Genomic DNA, 21,784 nt, shown 5'->3' with positions numbered 1-21,784 from the left:
AGCCGCATTTCCTCTGCGCTTCACAGCCAGCCGAGCACCCACACTGTGCGTGTTTCCTTCACCAGGCCCGCCAGCTGCCGCAGTCCAGAGACCGTGCCCAGCCTGCACCCATAAACCCCTCTCCTGGCGCACAGCAGGGGCAAGGAAGGGAGGCCCACCCTCACTCAGTGCTGGCAGGTGCCGGCAGACCCATGTCGGAGTCCTTCCTGGCTATGCCACTCACTCGTGTGCCTTTGCGGGGCTCGTTCAGACTCTCTGGGCCTCAGCTCCTTATCGGCCAAAGGGGAGAGTGACCCCCCACTTTGAAGAGCAGTTGCAGAAAGTGGAGATAGAGAACACACAGTGCCCGGCACACAGAAAGTGGTTGTAAACGGCAGTCGCCTCTGGGCGGTGGGTGCACTGGGGCTGGGGGTGGGGGTGGGGGTACTGGCTCNTCTAGGGTTTCCAGTGCCATGCTCTCTCACCCTAGGATTCTCCTGAGTCTTCTAGCACCTTCCTGGGCGCCATCCCTTTTTCCTCGAAGGCCCTCTCGTTTGGCTCCATTCATCAGAAACCTCTCTGTCTTTGAAAGCCTCCCTGCTGGCTTGCCCGGTCACCTCCAGCAGACAGGATGTGCCCTGGGTGAATTTTGCCAGCGCCACCATTGGCCACAGTCCCACGGGACTGTCCCGTGGCACACAGTGTCCCCTGCCTTCGGCAGCAGTCATGAGAAGTATGCATGTGGACCACCACTCACATACTTACAGGCGCTAAGAACCTACCATACTGACACAGAGAGGGTAAGTGACTTGGCCACGGTCACACAGCTACGAGGTGGCAAAGACAGAAGGTAAACTCAAGTCTGTCTGGTTCCACAGCTTCTACAGCCTCGCTGGTAATCATACTCTTACCTGGCCACCTTCACACTCTCCAACTATAAGCCATCGTGGCGTGGCAGGAAAACACAGAGATCCCGGAGGCAGCTAGAAATGGGCATAAAGCTCACTTCTGTCACTGACAAGTTGAGTGACCCTGTGAAAGGCCTTGACCTCTGTATATGTCTCCTCACCTAGAGTTGTGAATGTCTCGATGAGATGATGTGGCATGTAGTGGTGGGTGCATCCCTGCCTTCCCGAGGTGGCCAGGATTGCATCGAGAGTGTGGGCTGGGACTTGGGGGCATATACACTGTTCTCCGGGGCCCTATGCAACTTTTCTTTTTCTTCCTGACATCACCACCACAAAGAAGATACTCTTAGCATCTCCACTGTACAAAACCACAGCTTAAACAGAGTGAGAAACTTACCCGGTGTGACATAACTCAGCAGCAGGGCTGGGATTTGACCCAGATCCATCTGACCTCAAAGCCCGGGCTCTGAACTGGGATTCCACAGAGCCTCTCTGCAAGGCAGGGGATGGGTGACTCCTCTTCCATCTCTGCTGTGAGACAGTTCAAGCAGGCATCACAAATTCCACTTTGCAGACGGGGAAGTCAAAGCCCGGACATTCAGTGACTCGCCCGGGGACCAAGCCAGTGGACGGCAGAGTCAGTTCTAGAACGCAGGGCTCCTAAACCCAGTGCTCCACTTTTTCATTTGCACTCTGATGCCTGTGGCTTAGATTCTTGGGCCCTGGGACCTTGGCCAGGAAGTTGGCCACAGGCCTGAGCCTGGGCCCAAGAAGCCTCCAACCATGGAAGGATTTGCTTTGAAGACAAAGGATAACTCCTGGCAAGAAGAGTCGTTCTTATTTCTGTTCCAGACAAATGGAAAGGCTGCCGCAGATTCCATGATAAATCTCTTTGCTAAAGATGATGCATCACTTGGGGCTGGTTATATGCACAGTCTTTGGACATCATACAAGTCAATTACCGAGACCAAGTTCTCAGCACTGAGCACAGATATTTTCATCGCGGGGCTGTAATGGAGCCAGAGCCTCCCGGGGATCTGGCTGGGAAGCTGGTCCACTTCAAGGTGGTGCCGGGGCACCTGCAGAGTGGTGGCACCTGCCCTGACCTGCGCCGGGGAAAGGTGCCCCTCCTGCCACCATCCCGGCCTCCCCGCTGTGCTAGCTCCTGAGGTCATCCCAAGGCTGCCGGGCCTCCATGAGTACTCTGTCCAGGGTGCTAACACACCCTCCAGCTGCCTGGAGTGGGAGAAATAAGTCCATTCCAGGCCAACCCCCAAGTACAGAGCTGCAAATAGGGTCTTGCTTCCCCAGCCCCGGAAGCACTACCTCCATCCCCCAAGGGGCTCCTTATCTGAGGCCCAAACATTTCCAGGTCATCCTACAGCTCACGGAGGCTGCCCCTGGGTACTGCTCCGGCCGGCACATCCAGCTCTCCCTCATCCCCTAAACCCAAGCGAGCACACAGCTGGTTCTCTGAGGTTGGGAATTCCATTTTTTAACTTTTATCTTTCTAAAGGAAGCCATTTTTAAAAAATGTTTATTTATTTTTTGAGAGAGAGAGACAGGCAGAGAGAGAGGAAGAGAGAATCCCAAGCATGCTCTGCACTGTCAGTGCAAAGCCCAATGTGGGGCTCAAAGTCACAAGCCGTGAGATCATGGAGGTCAGGAATTTTAAACCTAATATGTTTGTAGCTTCAAGAGTGTCATCCTCTAGCCTGAGTGTGGCGTTCAGTGTTTCAGAGCTAAGGTTTGAGGTCCTGGCAAAAACACTGGCCTGGGGAGTGTGGGCTTCACTAACTGCTCTGTGGCTTTGGGCAAGTCTTCAACCTCTCTGAGCCCGAATCTTCTCTTCTTAAAATGTGTCCAATGGTTCTTCCTAGCTCCAGAGTGCTAAGCTGCATTCTCTGAGATTCCAAGAAGGCAGTCAGAGACGGCTGGAGCATAGGAGGGGCTGCGGGTGGTGACCAATTAAGTGGAGAGAGCAGGGGACTGAGTCACACTAAATGTCATGCTAAAAATTTAGGTTTTATTTTAAAGGTAGTGGAGAGCCAGGGGAAATGTTTAAGCATGGGAATAGAATTGCCAGATTTAGCAAATAAAAATACCAGACATCTAGTTAAATTTGAACGGGACATCCTGTATTTTATCTGGCAGCCTTGCATGGGAGTGACAGAGAAAGCTCTTTGGCCACTGAGTGGAGAATGCATTGGAGGCGACACAGCCTGAAAGCAGGGAGATTGTTAAGGAGGCTATTATATTCCAGGCAATAATTACAAAAGCTAATATTTGTTCAGCACTTATTTCTCGCTGGCACTGTTCTAAGTACTTTGCGTGTATGAATGCATCTCCTTATCACAACAAGGTATAGTATCTAGTATCATTCCCATTTCACAGGCGAGGATACTGCAGCACAGAGAGGTTAATTAACTTGCCCAGGTTACACAGCTAGTGGCAGAGCTGGGGTTGGAGCCAAAAAGCCCCCATACTTTACCGATGGAACATACTGGCACCTGTGGGAGCCATGAAAGCCTGAACCCAGGCCATGTGGTGGGAACTGGGTGACAGCCTCTGGGCAGGAGTTGGGACACTGTGACCGGCAAGGAAAGGAGAAGGGAGCTTGGGAACCACCGTGTGCCACAGCGACACTCATGTTTTCAGATCCCTCGACATTTTTCGGAGCATTAGGTGGGGCTTATAAGCAAAAATCTAGCACCTTTTTCAGCATCTAACAAACACCAGGCAGGACATATACAGGGATCCTCAAAGTATTTAGGAGGCCTAGTGAAGAGGGCATGGTGGCTGACTGCATGTGATGTAAGGGCAAGAAGGAGGGGAGGAAGGACTTGGAGGCTCTGGCTTGGGATGGCTGAGGGTGGCATTAGCTAGAGAACTCATTTGGGATGACGAGCAGGGTGGGGTTTGGGCCCCAGGTGTGGCTGTGGGACCAAAGATGTGTTTCAATCTAGGACATGCTATAAACTTATCAGGTACAAAGCAAAGAGGCAACCAAGGCCCAGAGAGGTTTAGTGACTACCCTGGAGTCACATAGACTGCAGGTGTTAGGGCACCAACTGGAAGTGAAGTCAGTTCACTGTATCCGCGGTGCCTGGCACAGACAGGGCCCTAGCGTAGGTGGAAAAATGGGATGAAAAGGGAGACACCCCAAAATGCAAGCCGTGGTCTGTATACAGGGGCCACTGTTTGATGCAGGTTCTGGGGGTTCTAGGAGCTCGGCTCTGAGAGCAGCTCTTGCCTCCTGCAACTCTGAAATCAAAGCGGAGGGCAGAGCTGGGCCGTTTTCAGCCTGAGAGCCCAGGACAGTCTCTCGCAGTGGGTTTTTTTCCAGCTGCACTCAGAACCGAATCGACGGCAGATTGTCGACGAGTCAGGGAAAGAAACGGGAACGCACGTACTGTACAAATGTAATTTGCGATTGCGCGGTTAGTCCATTGTTCTGCGGCTGCCAGCGCCCCTCCCCCTCGCGTCCTCCTCATCTTCCTCCTCTCCCCTCGCCCCCTCCCATTTTCTCATCTTCCCTCCCCGCCTTTCAGGCCTTGGGACCCAGCCTGCGCCAGGGACGCAGGGATGTCTGCAGATAAGCCGCTTAGGGACAAACGTGCTGCCGCAGCCAGCCTGGCTCGCTCCTCCGCGTGTCCGGCTTTCCCTCTTCCCCCTGCAATGCAGACACCCGCACACCACACACGGGACATCCCGGCGCAGCGCGACCAGCTCGTCCGGCCTCTCTCCAGCAGACCCTCCACCCCTCTCCCCGCATCCACCGGCTTCCGCGGGAGCCCCGCGTGCACACGCATGCACGCACGCACACCCAGCATGCACGCTGGCTGTTGCCCGGAAGCATCGCCGAGGCGGCAGGAGGGACCCACGAGAGGCCCTGGGGCCTGGGGAGGCTCCAGCTTGGTCGGCCTGGAAATGTACAAAGCAGATCCCCAGGGACAGAGAGAAAGAGACTGGCGTCAAACCAAGGCTGAAAATATAGTCTGGAAAGTCATGCGGCACCGTGAAAAATGAGCCGTCCTCCCCAGCCAGAGACATAAATCCCACCTCTTTCAAGTTTCCAAACAGCAGGGGTGGCCGCTGCTAGCCTCTAGAATGCCTACGAGAGGCCTCGGGGTCCCCAGTGCGCCATACGGGGGCCAGGGCACCCCCTCCCCTCTCCCAAGAGCAGCCAGTGCGTGGGAACTGAGGGACACCAAGCGGGAGATGAGGGGCTCCGGTGCCCACCCCCACCCCAGCTGGCTGGCTGAGCCACAGTGTGGCAGGGACGTGACCACACCCAGAGGGGGCCGGGAGAGCCAGGACCATGCCTGGGTGTAGGGCTCAAGGTCCCTGCCAGCATTAAGCTCCAACACCCTTTGCTGTCCTTGGGTAGCCTGCCCTCCATCTTTTTCTTCACCTACTCACCTACTTAGTTACTAATAAGTTAATATGGGGGAAACAGAGGACCAGAGCTGTCAGATGGCCCAGTCCCAGACCACAGACAGTCCAGGTCAGAGAGGGTCCTGGCATCCTTTGGAGCATGGGGTTCTCGGGGACCAGACTTCTTCCTGCTCACAGATGCCCAGACTCAAATGAATGGAGCAGAGGAACCTCTGGCCGCAGGAGCAGCCATGGCATTGTGGCTCTCTGGACCAACCGGCGGGGGCTTCAGGGCCAGCAACATTAGTGACAAATGTCCCTGCCCCCATCCCTGCCTCCACCCCTTACCCCCACTCCTAAGCCCCCAAGAATTAAAGCAGTCCGAGGGAAAGTGATGGAGGCTTCCCACAGAGTGACCGAGGTTAAATTTTAACTCTCGGTGGCAATTGAGTTAAAAGAGATTTTAAGCTATGTTCGAAAATAAAGTTTGATGAATCCCACCTGAGCTGGAGACCAAGGTTCTGTCTTCTACACACTTCTGTATGATCGTGTGTTATTCCTGCTTACTCCCTCTTTCTGGCCTGCCCCGCACAACCCCCAGCTTCTCTGTTTAACATGCCGGCTCCAGTGTGGTCCCTTCTCTGAGCCTTCCCACCTCATCCCCCATCCTCAGCACCATGACCTTCCATAATAAACTGCTCTGTCCTGAGTCTCTTTCTCCACAACGTGCCTCCTCACGCTGCATCTCGGTGTGTCAGAGACCTATCTGTCTCTTCCGGTAGGGCTCCTGTGGGGCAGAGCGTCTCGTCACCTCGAGAACCTTCAGGATTAGTTCAACCCAGCCGGGAGGGCTGGCCTCACCTTCACGGAATCTAACCAAGCAAGCTTCGTTCACACTGTACGGTTAGCTTCTCAGAGGCACTAGAAGGACAGGCAAGGGCTGGAGCCCTGGGCTGCGAGGCCAGTCACCAGACTCCCCTTTTCTGGGCGCCTGTCCACAAAACTCAGGACCTGAGGGTGGGACTGGATTGGAAGCAGGGGCAGCTAAGGACAAAACTTCTCTGGATGGTCAAGTGCAGGGCCAGGCTTCAGGGCAACAGAGGCATTGGTATGAAAACCTAAGTCAGAGCATGCCACTTAAAGTCCTTTCCCAGATCCTCATCTCACTTGGGGCAAAAACCAAAGTCCTTAGCATGACCCCAAAGTCGTATGTGAGCTGGCCCCCATTATCTGTCTACCTATCTGTGCTCTGCCTCCTCTTTCCTGTTCCCACCACAGCAGGCTTCCGTCGACACTCCACCTCAGGACCTTTACACCTGCTGTCTCCCTTTGCTCACATGTCACCTCTAGGGAGGCCTTTGCTGACCACCATGTTTGAAATTACACACACACACACACACACACACACACACACACGTTCCCTGTACCTCTTCCTTGCTTTATTTTTCTTCTTATCACTTATCATCAACTGATATCTATATATTTTATTTATTATTTCTCTCCCTCACTGGAATGTAAGCTGAGTCAGGGTAGGAACTTTTGTCTGTTTGATGTTCATTCTTCTCCTTCATTCCCATGCCTCCTTTTAAAATCCTGTAACTTGAATTCTGAGACATAAAGTTAACTACTGTTAAAATATCTTCTGTTGAATGTTAAGGGAATAAAAGAGGAAAAGAGACCAAAATATTTGCCTAATGGAAATATATGTATATAAACATATTCATAAGGAAATACGGACCTTGTTTTCACAAGTGGCCAGAGCAGTATTTATAGTGACTTTCCTCCCTGGCCAGTCCATGTTTCCTTCGCCTCCAGCGAGCCCCCAGGTTGGTTGTGGGTCCTTGCCAGTGTGAGGGTGGGGTGCTGGGGCACAGAGTAGGCCTTCAAACAATATCTACCAAGGCAGTGAGGAAAAGCCTGATCCACACACATGATGTGAAGTACAGAGAAGACAGGAGGCGGTCTTTGGTTTGTGTTGACCACTAGAAAAGATAAATAATTGACTTTAAAAAGTTCTACTCCCAAGATACCTGCCGTTTGCTCAGACCGAAGAGCATTCTGTCCGTTTTGCATTTTCCAAGGTGCTATGACGCGCAGTCAGAGAGGCATCTCTCCGGCTGATGCTGAGGACTTATCTGCCTCAGTGTCCCCACATATGTGGAGGGCGGGGGAGGGGGTGCACGGATGTCTCTCTCAGGGCTGGATGTGTGGGAGGATTGGGGGACACCACACTGGGGGACTGCGCACAGAGGAAGACGGAAGACAGTCCCTCATGGCCCTGCTCACCTCTTTCCTCAACGTCTCCCTCTGGATGGCATTTTCCAGAACATTTACCAGTGCCTCTAGCGAGGCCCAGGGGACCCTGGGGCACTACCACCAGGGCCCCTGCTGGTGCCCTGAGAACCCTTCACTCTCCCTGCTGGCCCGGACCACCCGCCTCTGAAGCGGCTTCTCCTGAAGGCTGCGAGCCTGAGTATTGCTCAAGGCAATCAGGTCCAGCAGGGAACGCCAAGTCCAGACCCCAGCTCTCTCCGAAGGTGCAGCATTGGCCCTCGTCCAGCCGTACACCCAGAGAGGCACCCTCCACTGGGAGCTCCATGAGAGCAGGGAAGGATCTGTTTGCTCACCATCAAATTCCCACTTACGGCACTGGCCACGTGAGCGCTGCACAGTTGCAAAGGCAGCTGACAAGACAGTGCGACTGGGGGCTGAGGGCTGAGGGCCCTTGGGGTCAGCCCCGTCTCGCTGCTGCTACTTACTGAGTGGCTGATTGGTCACTCTGGCTCTCTGCTTCTCCTGACTCTTCATCTGACAAGTGGGAATAGCAGTGCCCACCCTGCCCACCATTTACATGTCAATGTGTGACCCTCTGTCTATCGCTGAAGCAGCAGATGGCCGACAGAGCTCGCCCTGCCGCCCGCGTGACTCTCTGGTGCCACTGCAAGGGCTTCCGCGGGGGCCTCTTCCACCAGACACATGTCCCCTCTCGTTCGCTGATGCCTCCCGCCGCGCTGTGTGCCAGCAGAAAGAAGGACGCTGTAGCAGGCAGGGTTCCAAGGCAGCAGAGCCAGGAGGAGATCTACACGCACAAGCACATGGACCTGGCTACGTGGGCGTGGGGCTAGCTAAGCAGGTCTGAGGTCCAGGGGCAGGCAGGCAGGGAAGATCATGGGCAGTTTGAAACCATTAGCACCAGTTGAAGCTGTCGGCCATGCCCAAGTTCCTCCCAGGGAAGGCTTAAACCTTCTCTTAAAGGGCTTCCGACTGATTGAGCCAGGCCCACCCAGGATAATCTCCATAACTTCCAGTCAGCTGATTTGGGAGGGACTTTAATTGCAAGTGCAAAAGCCCTTTGCCACGGCCCCTGGATTCATGTTTGAATAACTGGGAGAAGGACAGTGCATTCGACAATACAGCTGCCTCCCCCTCCTGTGCTCCAGCTTTCACGAGACACAATCATTTGCAGCTCCCCATCTGGAGGTGCGGTAGAAAGGGAATTCTGGACAAAATACTTTAGTGCAGCCAAGCCAGGCCGCCACAAAGCCAGCACACACACCCCATTGGCTTAAATCTGCATAAAGATCCAATCGTCACACCTCATGTTGACACACACGTCACCATCTACAAAGCGTATTTGAATTCCACTGTCTTGCCTAATCTTCTTGACAGCTTCTCTGGAGGGAATTTAATTTATTTCATTTCACAGGTGACTCACCCAACCTCTCACACGTCTGGGAAATGCCAGAGCCGGACCTTGAACCTGCCTTGATCTGACTCATGCATGTCCTCACCAGACAGTGAGTTTGATAAGGGGAGAAGAGCTTTGGTTTCCGGATGCACTTTAGGAAAGATAAAAGGAAATAGGGGCCCAAGTCTTTAAGACAGTCTGCCTAAATTTTGGTTTTGTGGGTATTTTAGTTTCCCACACACTAAAAAGGTCACGGTTCTTTCCTAGGTTACATAATCTTTCTTCTGAAGATTAAATTTAATTTAATCTTCTCCAGGCTTCCATCCTTCCAGTCCAGAGAGAAATTTGATTTGCTGTTACAAATAGGGGCTTGTTTGTCCACCTCTCCATCAGAGGTGAGCAGACTCTGGGGTCTCCCGCATTACAGAACATGCAGGGAAGGGCCCACCCTGTCAGCACGGATATGCTCACTGACCATATCTCATCAATGCTGGCGGGTCCTCTCTTTCTGGGCCAATTTGGGGCAAAGGTCTCTGCTGTGGAGTCAATCTTCTCAGGGCACCCAGCAACCCTCAACCTCAGGCCCTGCCACTCCCTAGAGCACCACAGGGAAGCATTGGGACCACCCTACCCTTCCCTTCCACTTGCTTGCCTCCAGATTTTCTTCCATTGCCTCCTACACTACAAAGACAGTCCAGCGTAATCCCCTCAGTGAGCCTAAAATTTTACAAAAGAAAAGCCAGGAAAAGGTGACAGTGAGCTTCCAGGTGTCTGACAACCGATGCTTTGGGCCCTCCCCCTCCCCCAACTATGACCAGTGATCATATCGAACAATGATCAGACTTATTGAGCACATACTACATTCTATGCACTTCACTAGTGTTAATTCATTTAATCCTGTTAATAGGCCTCTAAGGTAGATGCTATTGCTTTGGCCACTCTTTCAGATGAGGAAACAGGGCTGAAGTATCAATTCGGATTCCAGGCTCTGTGCTAGTTACAACCACTGCTCTCTGGGCCGTCTCCCACCAAAATCTGGCATCAGGCAAGCTTGCACAAGGGACTGTCTGTGGTCTTGGGATGGAGGAAGGACAGTTAGCTACACAAATAAGATCAAGTCACAAACTAAAGTTGCAATAAATTATCCTTCCCTGGCAGGAAAGCTGGGAGGTGGGGAGGGGAGTAGGGGAGAGGAGGAAAGGATTTGGATACCTGGCTCTGCTATATACCAGCCCCGTGGTCCAGGGGAGTTTCGATCTCCCAAAATACAAAACCTTCCAAGTAATCTCAAACCTTCACATTTATTGAGATGACCAAAAGAGGGAAAAGGATGTGAAAGCTCTTTGTAAACTGTAAACTCTGTGGATGTTTGTATTAAGGGCCAGAGCATCTGCCTCGCCAATGTCGGGGTTTAATAACTTCAACCTTGTTTGTGCTGGAAGCTAGGGGGCCAAGCAAGAAGCTATCCTGCACACAAAGACAGAGAGAGAGAGAGAGAGAGAGAGAGACAGAGAGACAGAGAAAATTTGTTTTCCCAGACTCCTTTGCAGCTAGGGCCCACATGTGACTGAGTTCCACCAGGAAAAATCCCTGTATGACATCGGGAGGGGGAGTCGAGGTAGAAAGAAATGAGAGGCAGCAACTGGGCTAAGGGAGATTAAGTTCCCTGAGTGAAAAGGAAAACACGAATTCAAAAAGATACATGCATCCCTTATGTTTTGTGCAGTGTAATTTACAAGAGTCAAAATATGGAGGCAGATGGAATGTCCATCAATAGATGAATGGCTAAGGAAAATGTGGTATGTACATAATGGAATATCACGCAGCCATGATCCAAGATGAGCTTGTGTCATTTGAGACGATATGGATGGAGCTAGAGGGTATGATGCTCTCTCTATCAGACTGAGAGAGACAAATACTGTGTGATTCCACTCATAAATGGAATCTAAAACAAAGAAATGAACAAATAAAACAAAAAGCAGAATCAGACCCCTCAATACAGGGAACAAACTAATGGTTGTCAGAGGCAAGGGGGTAGGGAGTGCGCAAAAGGGGTGAAGGGGAGACAGAGATACAGGCTTCCAGTGATGGAAGGGATAATCACAGAGTAAAAGAAACAACATAAGGGATACAGTCAATGGTATTGTAATACCGACATAATAGGACAGATGGTAGCTACACTCTCGGTGAACAAAGCAGAATCTATAAACCACGAAGAGATTGTCAAATCGCTAAGTTGAACACCTGAAACTAATGTACCATTGGGTGTCACCTGTACACAAAGGAAGAAAAGGAAAGAAAAAAAAGAAGTCTAGTGAGTGAGCTGCGGCAGATTTCTAGCCTCCTCCCTGGGCAGTGGGCAGAGGAGGGCTGTGTTCCTCCTGGCTTGGCAATGTCTTGGATCTCTCCAAGGTTCTCTAAGCTACCTCCTATCCTCTAGTAAATTCCTTTCTGCCTACATCAGCCAGAGTGGGGTCTGTTGTTCCAGATGGGTAGCAGAAGCGATTCCAAGCAAGAAAACCTCAAGGAAATGAGAACCTGGGACTCGTTTTCTGAACGAGTTGCATTTCCCGACAACGGACCGCTGGTTAGCCTCAGAGGTGGGGACTTTGGTGGTGGGAGGCACACTGCCCCCAAACAGCTCCTGCCATTGGCTGAGGCCTACCCAGGAAGGTGCCCGCAGGAGGCAAGGCTTTGGCAGCTGAGTGGCTGCTGAAGTGAACCTTTCGCTTGTTGCAAAGTTAAAACCTACTTTGGTCTGTGAGAAAGGAGGGAAAAAAGACAATGAGGAAGAGAAATCCATAGATTAAAAGAAAGTTAAGATGTATCAACTAATTGCAAAGGCAAGAGCTATGTGGGTCTTGATTTGAGCAAACTTTTTTTAAAAAAAAGGGGGACGCAAGACAATGGGGAAATTTGAAACTTGACTGGATATTTGATTGTATTAAGAAATTAATGTTACACATATTTTAAAAGTGGGATAACAGTAATGTGCTTATGTTTTTCAAAGTCACCTTTTCTTTTTTTTAAAATTTTTAAGGTTTATTTTATTTTTGAGAGTCGGGGGGAGAGAGCAGGGGAGAGGCAAAGAGAGAGGGAGTCAGAATCCAATGCAGGCTCCAGGCTCTAAGCTGTCAGCACAGAGCCCGATGCGGGATTTGAACTCACGAACTGCGAGATCATGGCCTGAGCTGAAGTCAGACACTTAACCGACTGAGCCACTTAGGCACCCCATGAAGTAACATTTTCTAGAAGCACACTGAAATACTTCTGAAACGTTTTATGAGATTTGCTTCAGAACCATCCAGTGAACTGAGCCATCCCTTTCCCTGCAATAAATCCCGTTATGTGCAAACTAGCCAGAGAACGTTCTGTTGACTGCAGCAGTGGGGGTGGGGGGGTAACATAAGAATAAGCCTAAGTCTGCACAGTATTTTAAAGTTTNGGGGTGGCAATCTTATCCCTATTGAACAGATGAGCCCACGGAGGGGGAGACCAAGCAACCAACCCAAACTCTCACCGTTAGGGAGCGTCTCAAGACTCAGTCCTGAGTCTTCAGATTCCAGGTCTTCTAGTGTCTCCCGTCCTGCCTCCCTCTCCTCGCAGGCTGCCACGGTCACAGCAGAGATGAGGGGGCCCTAGGGCTAAGATGGCTGCAGGAAATACGGCAGCCCAGAAAGATACAGTCTAGAGAGGCTCCTCACTTTGCTTAAGATCAGTGTGCATCCTCCCCTCGTCTCTGCCCAGTGATGTCCCCAACGGGGCAGCTTCATCAAAGTCCTGGAGTCTGAGTGCCCCCTGCTTTTCTCCATCTGCCAGGCTGTTTTGGAGATGGGGGGAGGATAGGGGGTCAGGAAAGGCAGCCACTCAGGCTATAGCCCTGTCTTCGCCCCAGCTCTGTCACCAAAGCCCCCGTGAGTGGAAGGTGGTGCACTTGGTATTGGCGGGGGAAATTGCAGAAGGGGCCTGAGGGCCCCTGAGAGCAGGGAGTCTTTCTCCAATGCACGGTCGTCCAAGTTTAAGTAGCAGCAGTGGCCTGAGGGTGTCTGGGTGAGCGGAGGAACGGGTGGCGAGCTCCAGGCGCCCCTCCTCTGCCCTCTCTGATGGACAGCGGCTTTGATCCTAGGGTCTGAGCTCATAACTAACATCCCAGGCGCGGGTGCCCTGGGGTCTCTCTCCAAGCGCGGCTGGCTGTCAAGGCCGACTCAGCCGGGCCTCAGCGGGCAGGCCTGGCCCCGCTGCTGTGGGCCGTGACGGGTTTACGGCCAGCGGGCCGACAGTAGTTACCTCAGATTTATCACCCTTGTCCAAGGAGAGAGGGAGCTGCTAAAGGCTGCCAGGGAGCCCTTAAATCACCATGATGGGAAATGGTGTCAGAGGAAGAGGAGGGCAAGTAAGTAGGAGTCATCCTGGGGGCTTGGGCTTCCTGCTGGCTCCTGGGGTACAGTTCCTTCCAGAGGGGGACTGACAGTGCTGGAGCCCATTGGAGCCAAGTAGCCCCCCAGGGAGGAGCCAGGAAGGACTGCAGGGAATGACCCAGGAGAATGAGGGTGCCCGCTTCCCGCTGGGCTAGCCTGGGCGGGGCCAGGCATGTGCAGGGACCCAGCACCCAAACTGCTGGCCACTGTGACTTAGAGAAGCATCTAGCTGCTGTGGCCGGCGCTGCACGTGTGCCTACCTAAGCAGTCCCTCCTCCCCGGCAGTTTGTCCCTCTGCAAGTAAGGCTGTTTGTCCCAATGCCATGTGTGCAGACATCTGTGCCCTTTATCTGGGTGTGTGTCTGCTTAGGGGTCTACGTCAGCAAACAAGCGCGTGTGTGCACTGAGGCTATTTCTTGTTGCACTTGAGCACGGGGCTGGCTAGATGCACCTATGAGTCAGTGTTGCATACGTGGGCAGGTGGGGTGCAGGGTCCGGACCTACTCAAAAGTAGTAGCTTCCGGGTCCCTGTCTGTGCCTGTGCACTGGGTGAGTCTGAGTAAATGCAGGAGAAAGAAGACACCTGAAAGACAAGGAGAAGAGCTGGTGGTGGCATTCGGTAGGACAACTAGGGATGACTGAGCAGAATGGGAAGAAAGGGAAGGCAGGCAGTGGATGAGCACAGAGAGACAAAGAGCAGAGAGAAAGAGCACTAAAGGGAAGTATCCAGATGTCCACACGATGCCGTCAACTCAGCCCCACATGTGGTCAGAGAGAACGGGAGGGAAAGGGTGGAGGGTAAGTGTAGGAAGAAACCCAGAAAGGACACGGAGAGGAGAAAGGTGACCCAAGAGAGGACAGGTGGGGCGAATCAGCCGGCGGGAACACCACCTGCTCCAGAGGACCCCAACGCCCAGGCTTCGCAGCTGGTCTACTTCCTCGAGCAGCAGCTGGCCCTGAAGCAGGAGCCTCCCCCAGGGCAGCCTGGCCTCTGGCCATCCCCTGGCCACAGGCTGGCAGCCACTCAAGCCAGGCTCAGAGCACGGGGAGAGCGGTCCGGGCTGGGGCAGGGAGCTGAAGGGCAAGCATGCCACCTCGGAGGGTTCACACAGAGAAGAGGGTCTCTGTTCTCTGACGTACGTGGGCTGACGTGCACGTGCAGGTACCCCTGCAAAGCCCAGTGGCTACCCAGTAAACGCACGTGGGCACCCACGTGTCCAGCTTCGTGTGTGTCCTGACTACATGGGACATCACCTGGACCCACAAAAAGTTGGTCCATGCCACCTCTTCCTGCAGCCCCAGTAGCTCCTGGGTTTGGCTCTGCAAAGTCCTCCTTTCTGTCCTTGAATGTGCTTTGTGGGATCTTCCCGCCGGGCTTCCTGGCTGGGCCGGGCCAGCTGGGCTCCGGCAGCCTGAGCCTCAAAAGGCAATTTGTGGAGCCTAACCCTGCGAGCGGCACACCTCCTCCAGCTTACTCTACAAACCTGGCTCTGCCACCGTCCATACACCCTACTCTATGGGTTTCGGGTTTAGGGGGTGTCTTTGTGTTTACAGGATGGGTGTGCATCTTGGGTGTGTCCGTGTGGCTGGGGTTGTCATGAGGCACCCAGCAAGGTCAGAAGCTGGGCGTGCTGAGCCAAGCGACAGTTCCCCAGGTGCGAAATGTGAACCCTCAGGTGTCCTTCGACTGCCCTCCTTTCCCATCCTTCACTGGCTCAAATGCTACCTCCCCCTTGAAGCCTCCCTGAGGCTCACCTGGAGTGACCACTCACCTGTGCCCCCACAGCTTAGGGTTGAACCTAACCCTTTAGTTGACTTCCCGTCAATGATGTCATTCATATATACAAAACTATATACACAACATGTACTGTGGTAGACAGGCTGCAAGATGGCCCCCATGATCTCCTTCTGTTGGTGTCGGTGCCTGTGTGAGATCTCTTCCTCAAGACTGTGGGCAGGACCTGTGACTTGCTTTTACTAAAACCAGGCAGCCAGGGTCTCTGTAGCCCCTGGAACACTGTTAAGTCCCTGGCTTCTCCAACATCTACAAGAGCTTCTATCTGGAAAGACCATTCCCTGCCCCATCATTTAGGACTAGGGGCAACGGCCATGTTCTGAGAGCAACCCGCACATCAGAACTCAACAGGGGCTGTGGCGGGACATGGGGGCTTCTCTGAATCCCCTCTGCTGTACCGTGCAGCTCCTTTCTGCCTCGTCAGAAAGACAGAGCTCATCTGCCAGCCTAAGTCCCTAACACAAAGCCTGGCACACAGTAGAACCACACCAGTGTTTCTTGATGTAAGAACAAAGGGATGATCAAATAACACACGAACGAGGAAGCTGTGCCTGTTTCCATCGGAAAGACCATTTTGCCAGGAACCAGGGGGCGTTGGCCCGGAGGTGATGAATGAAGGAACCAGGAGAAGCCAGATCCTTCTGTGGATAGAGACACAAAGCTGGCTGTCCTGAGATGCTTCCTACTTGAGCAAAGTTAGTACTTGGGGTGTGTGCGGGGGGACCTATGTGTCTTTCCGGTGGGAGAGAGGTGCTGTGGGAAATTAAGCGAGAGCTATATGCCTAAGGCTGCAGTTTAGAAAGAGCACCTTTCCCATTCCCACCATCCTTCAACTGGCGAAAGCCGAGAAGGGAACAGGGAGCCTTCAGTGGGTTCGCTGGTACAGGTTTAAACTTGAAATAAGGTGAAACTGGGCACAGAGAAGGACCTCCAAGACAGGCAGCCCAGAAGCTAGAGTCCTCCGTACAGAATAGGGTTCTCACCTATTTCTGGAGTTTCTGGCCCCAGCCTCCTAATGCACCACCTGCCGCTCCCTGATGCCTGTAAATTCTCCTGCTGGGGCACACAGCGAGGATCTTGGTATTGAGTACAACGTCCCAGGGAGAGGTCAGCGACGGAAGCACAAGCACATTCTCACGAAGTGCCAAGTGCTAGTGCATGCACACCCTCTCCTGTGCTCAGCTCCTGTGGGAGGGGGGCGGGGGGCCTTGGGAAGGGCAGCGTCGGCAGCAGGAGGCATCCACTGCACGAAGAGCAGAGCACCTTTCCTTCCGCTCCTTGGGGATGGGAGTCACCCCCCCTGCAGCGCTGGGGACAGAAGCATTGGAGGTGGCTGGCTGCTCTCACCGGCCCTGACACTCCCACTAACTAGAGAGAAAACAAAGGCTTCCCCGTCCTTCATGCCAGCTTCTCTCAGCAAGAGGAATAAAACGGCTCACTTATTTTTATCGCCCACAGATTTCTTGGGAAATGGGCTATTAGTTCCCCTAATGTAAAGATAATAGGCTTGTCCCCCTTGGCAAATGGCACAGCCCCAGCACAAACACGCGCACCGAACCTCCAGAAGGCCTCTCCTGGGAGCAGGAGCAGGGCCGGCGAGGGAGCGAGGAGCAGGCTGGTGCCTTCGCACCCCAGCCCGTGGGTGCTGGCGGCAGCCGCCCCAGGCCAAGCCCTCAGGGCCCTGGGGAGAGCTCACACCTGACAAGCTCTCTCCCTCCGAGGCCTGACTTCCCTCTCCTCTTGGCTGCTGGGGGCAGAGGCTGGGGCACTGGTGGAGGGGCTGGGCATTGGCTGAATGAGGGTCGCTCTATCACTAAGCAGGCTCACAGAGCCAGAGACCTGCTTTCCGGGGTCCCTCCCCGCCCTGCCACGGGCCCCTCTGCTAGAAGACGTCACCCTGGATTGCACTGTCTTCATAACTAACCCTCACAAACATCTGTGTGCAAAGTAGATACTATTGGTATTGCCCGACTGGTAATAACAGGCTGATGAAAAGGTCAATACAATGTGAAAACCCTGATTAAATCACATACTTCCTCCTGCTCTCATTTGAGATGGGGAATTCTTGTCTCTCTCCTGCGCTCACAGAAGGGGCCGACACAGTGTCTGGCTTCATAAGGCAGTTGACCTTCAAACAACACAGGGTTTAGGGGCACCGACCCTCCCCGCCCCACCCAGTCAAAAGTCCACGCATAACTTTTAACTCTCCCCAAACTTATCTAGTAATAGGCTACTGTTGACTGGAAGCCTTACCGATACATAAGCAGTCCATTAATACATATTTTGTGTGTAGTGTGTATTATATGCCATATTCTTACAATGAAGTAAGCAAGAGGAAAGAAATTGTTATTAAGAAAATCATAGGGGTGCCTGGGCTCAGTCGGTTAAGCATCCGACCTCAGCTCAGGTCATGCTCTCATGGTTTGTGAGTTCGAGCCCCACATGGGGCTCTATGCTGACAGCTCAGAGCCTGGAGCCTGCTTTAGATTCTGTGTCTCCCTCTCTCTCTCTGCCCCTCCCCCAACTTGTGTTCTGTCTCTCTCTCTCTCTCTCTCAAAAATAAACATAAAAAATTAAAAAAAAAAGAAAAGAAAATCATAAGAGAGGGACACCTGGGTGGCTCAGGCGGTTGAGCATCTGACTTGGGCTCAGGTCATGATCTCACGGTTCATGAGTTCAAGCCCCACAGTGTGCTTGCAGCTGTCAGCACAGAGTCTGCTTTGGATCCTCTGTCTCCCTCGCTTCCTGTCCCTCCCCCACTCATTCTCTCTCTCTCAAAAATAAACACACATTAAACAAATATTTTAAAAATAAATAAATAATTTAGAAAAAGAAAATCCCAAGGAAAATACAGTTACAGTAACACGTTGTATTTATCGAAAAATATCCACCTAGAAGTGGATGCGTTCAGACCCGCATTGTTTAACAATCCTCATGTGACAGGTGCAAAACCTTGCACAAGACAGGGAATATAAGTTAACCAAAGTCACACAGTGAGGTCATGGCTGAGCTAGGACTGGAATCTGTCACAGGGCCCCTAGGCCAAGGACAGGTTTCCAGGGAACTGGGCCCTGCGTGTTCCTTTTAGGACATTGTCCTTCGTGCTCTTCCCTCCACCTCCAGCACAGGACAGAACCACAGTAACAGCTCCCCAGGGACTGGGGAGGACAGGCTCTCAGGGAGCTCCGTGCCCCCTCACACCCAGGGCGGGGGCTCCTCGGCCCTTGGCAAGCACCACTCTCTCACATCAGAAGGGAGGAAGAAGCCTGGCTTTCCTGCAGCCCTCGAGGCTGGGCCCTCCAAGCTGAGCCCAGGGCCCTGCGAGGTGGCAGCTTCACCTGGGTATTCAGTCTCACGGGCTGTACTCTGTTTTCATGGTGCTGCTTTACTTGTCACTTTTCTGCCCTGTCTCTCCGTCCAGGCCACATGCTCTGTGAGTGCAAGGATGCCAACTGGTACCATTCTTGTTCCTGGGGAGCAAGGGGGGCTCAGGGACACCCACCGATGGATGAGACTTGGAGCGGGGGGTGAGGCAGGGGTCTGTCATACTGCCCACAGTGAGTGACTGTGACAAGCACCTTTTCTGCCCTAGCCTCTGTCCCCTGCTCCTCTTGGTCTGTGTGCTTCCCTAAGAATACAGGCCGGACACCCAATAGGTGCTCCCCTCACCCCTGCCTCTGCTAGCCCTGCCCCTTGAGCAGTGGAAACACAAGTGAGGCTCAACCTCACACAGCAGGCTGGGTGCCGTTGCCCGATGTTCCTCAAATCTTGGCTCTCGGACACCTTGAAGGCAGGCGCCACGGCCTGGGGACAGACAAAAATGAACTCGCATTATCTCTTTCTGCCCCAAAGGAGAAAGAAGGTCAGTCTAAAGCCATGGAGGCTCTGGGCAGGAGGTTTGCTGCAGCCTGGAAGGTTGCCTGGGGGTGTCCAGCCCAGGAGGGGGAAGCTGCCTTTGACCATCCCCTTAAGGCCACCCAGGGGTGATCAGGACCCTGCCAGGGATGGTAATGGGGGAAGAATCATACTGTGTCTCAGGGGGGTAACCACAGACCCAAGAGAGGACAGAGGGGTCCAGCTGCTCTGAAGTTTGAGAAAGGGGTGTGGATGCATCTCCCTCAGCAGGAACTAGAGGGGAGTCACCAGGGAACACACACGGATGAGACCAGGTGGATTTGAACACGTAAATGAGTAGGATGGGCCCGTTTACTGATCAGCCTTCCCCTCCTCCTCCTTCTTCTCTGCTTCCTCCTCCTCCTCCTCCTCCTCCTCCTCCTCCTCCTCTTCCTTCTTCTTGTCTTGGGGCTCTGAGGTCTCCGCCTTGGGCTCCTTCTCCCCTGTGGGCTCCACTATCGGCTCCTCCACCAGGAGGCGCTGCGCCAGCCGCTCCAGGTCGCCCAGGCTTATCCTCTGCAGGCGCTCCTGATGCTCCTGCCTCAGCAGCTGCAGCACCGCTTTGGTGTCCTGGGGCTCAAAGTGCTTGGCTAGGACCAGGCCCAGATGGTGCCACAGGGGCTGGGACTGGCGGGCCTCCTCCTCCTCCTTGGCAGCTGACTTTGCCAAGGGCCGCATGATGACATTGATGGAGGCATTGGGCCCGATGCAGTAGTCGGAGAGACGCTTGTCATCGGCCAGAAGCTGGCCTCGGAAGAGCAGGTGCTGCTGCTCCTCGGGCACCTGCAGTCGCTCCGACACCAGCTTCTTCAGCGTGGCCACACTCTCTTGCCCTGACACCTTTACGCTGCATCTCCGGCCCGGAAGCAGCTTGACTGTGAGGAACATCGGGCCAACAATGGAATCAGGAGGGATCCATGCTCTGCAGCTGTCCTGAGGGTTAAGGGCTGGAGGTGCCCGAGAAGGTGACTTCTCCCTATCAACGGAGGGCGGTGGTCCCCGGAGGCGGGGGGTGGGGGGCAGCCCAAATGGCAGCCATTGGCTAACGCACAGTGATGTCACAATGCTGCAGGGGGGCTCATTTTGAGAGCGGGACTTTGGCAAAGATAGACAGAGATTTCTCCCTTTGTTTCTTTCTCCATGAAGGGAGAAAGGAGGCAAGAAGAGGAGAAAAGGGGGGCCAGGAGGGGCGCCTGGGTGGCTTAGTCGGTTAAGCGTCCGACTTTCGCTTAGGTCATGATCTCACGGTTCGTGGGTTCGAGCCCCGCGTCGGGCTCTGTGCTGACTGCCAGCTCAGAGCCTGGAGCCTGTTTCAGTCTGTGACTCCCTCTCTCTCTGACCCTCCCCTGCTCACGCTGTGTCTCTCTCTCTCTCCTAGAAATAAATAAAACATTTAAAAAAAAAAAAAAAGAAAAGGGGGGCCAGGAAGTAAACGCAGGTTGGGGAGAACAGAGAGTGGGAAAGGCAGGGCACAGGAGGGTTTAACGGGAGAGAGGGCAAAAGGAAATATGTCCTCACTGATTCATTCAACACAGATGTTGGGTGCCTTCTACGCCAGGACCTGTCCCTAAGGAGAGATGCTATCACAATGGATACTTTCTGTCCTCACGAAGCCCTTCAGCCTAGTGAGCCGGCTAACATTTATCAGGTGCCTCCTTTCTGTCAAGCACTGTACACGCTCCCTTGGATTGAGTTTCCCAGAAGACCCTGAGACAGGGATTCGAGGGCACATATGTAGTTGGGAGGTGATCCCAGGATGCAACAGGGAGTTGAGGAGGTGAGACCGGGAAGCGAAGGAAGACAAGGCTGAAGCAATGAGCCGGTTGCCCTTGTGAGTAGCCGGGAGGCTTCAATCCTGCTGGGGCTCCAGAAGGCTGCATAGTATCCACCTGCATGGTACTGGATCTGTGTGCTTGGGCCCCTGCCCGGGTTGGTGGGGGTGCTAACCCCTTGGCTGTGCGGCCCGCCCAGGTGCCTTGCTCCTGTGACCAGAGAAAACCCTCCAGTAGAGATCTGCAGCCGCTGGCGGGGAGGTGGGGGTGGGGGGTGCCTCAGGCGTTCAGGAACGTGAGCACAGAGAGGCCAGAAGGGCTTCACCACCCGTGTCTGCATCAGGGGCCTTGCCATGTCGAATCCTCACAACCTGGGTGAGGCACCATCTGCCAGAGGAGACCGCGGAGCTCAGCTTAATCACACGGCAAGCAGCATAGCTTGTGTCTCCACCATCAGTGCCTGCTGCCTCATGGAACATCTGCTGGGGGCCTTGGGTGTGCTGGGCACTCGGCAGACCCCCAGGGCTCCAAGGTGAATAAGGAACATGTATAGGGCCTCCACCATGTCAGCTACATCTAAGGTGTCCTGGGTCAAGCCCTTTATATATATGCTGGCACATTTAAGCCCAGGAAGAAGGTATTATCATAATTGCATTTTAGAAATGAGTGATCGCAAAGAAGATCTGGGTGACATCTTGCTGCCAGTGGGGTGGTTTTTCTGCCAGGGAGTCCCTTCCGGCTCCCTCACTCTCTGTGCTCCACTATGCTCGGCAAGCTCTCCTCTTCCTCCTCCTCTCCTCTCCACCAGTCAGCCTGGGCTACACTTGAATGCTCCAGGGGTGCCTGGGTGGCTCAGTCAGTAGAGCATCCCACCGGCTCAGGTCATGAGATCTCTCAGCTTGTGGGTTCGAGCCCCATGTTGCACTTTGTGCTGACAGCCTGGAACCCACTTT

General features: G+C 53.5%; 1 protein-coding gene across 1 annotated transcript; it reads right to left on the bottom strand.

Moving 5' to 3' along the window:
• Positions 1–19,371: 19,371 nt before the first annotated feature.
• Positions 19,372–20,048, bottom strand: UBL4B (ubiquitin like 4B). Its single transcript, XM_077765620.1, has one exon. The coding sequence runs from the start codon at positions 19,945–19,947 to the stop codon at positions 19,372–19,374; it is 576 nt and encodes a 191-aa protein (XP_077621746.1). The 5' UTR covers positions 19,948–20,048.
• Positions 20,049–21,784: the final 1,736 nt, after the last annotated feature.

This window comes from Crocuta crocuta, unplaced genomic scaffold, assembly GCF_008692635.1.
Source record: "Crocuta crocuta isolate KB4526 unplaced genomic scaffold, BGI_CrCroc_1.0 scaffold274, whole genome shotgun sequence".
NCBI lineage: Eukaryota > Metazoa > Chordata > Mammalia > Carnivora > Hyaenidae > Crocuta > Crocuta crocuta.
The sequence above is the reverse complement of the archived record's forward strand: the minus strand, read 5'-3'. Positions and strand labels throughout refer to the sequence as shown.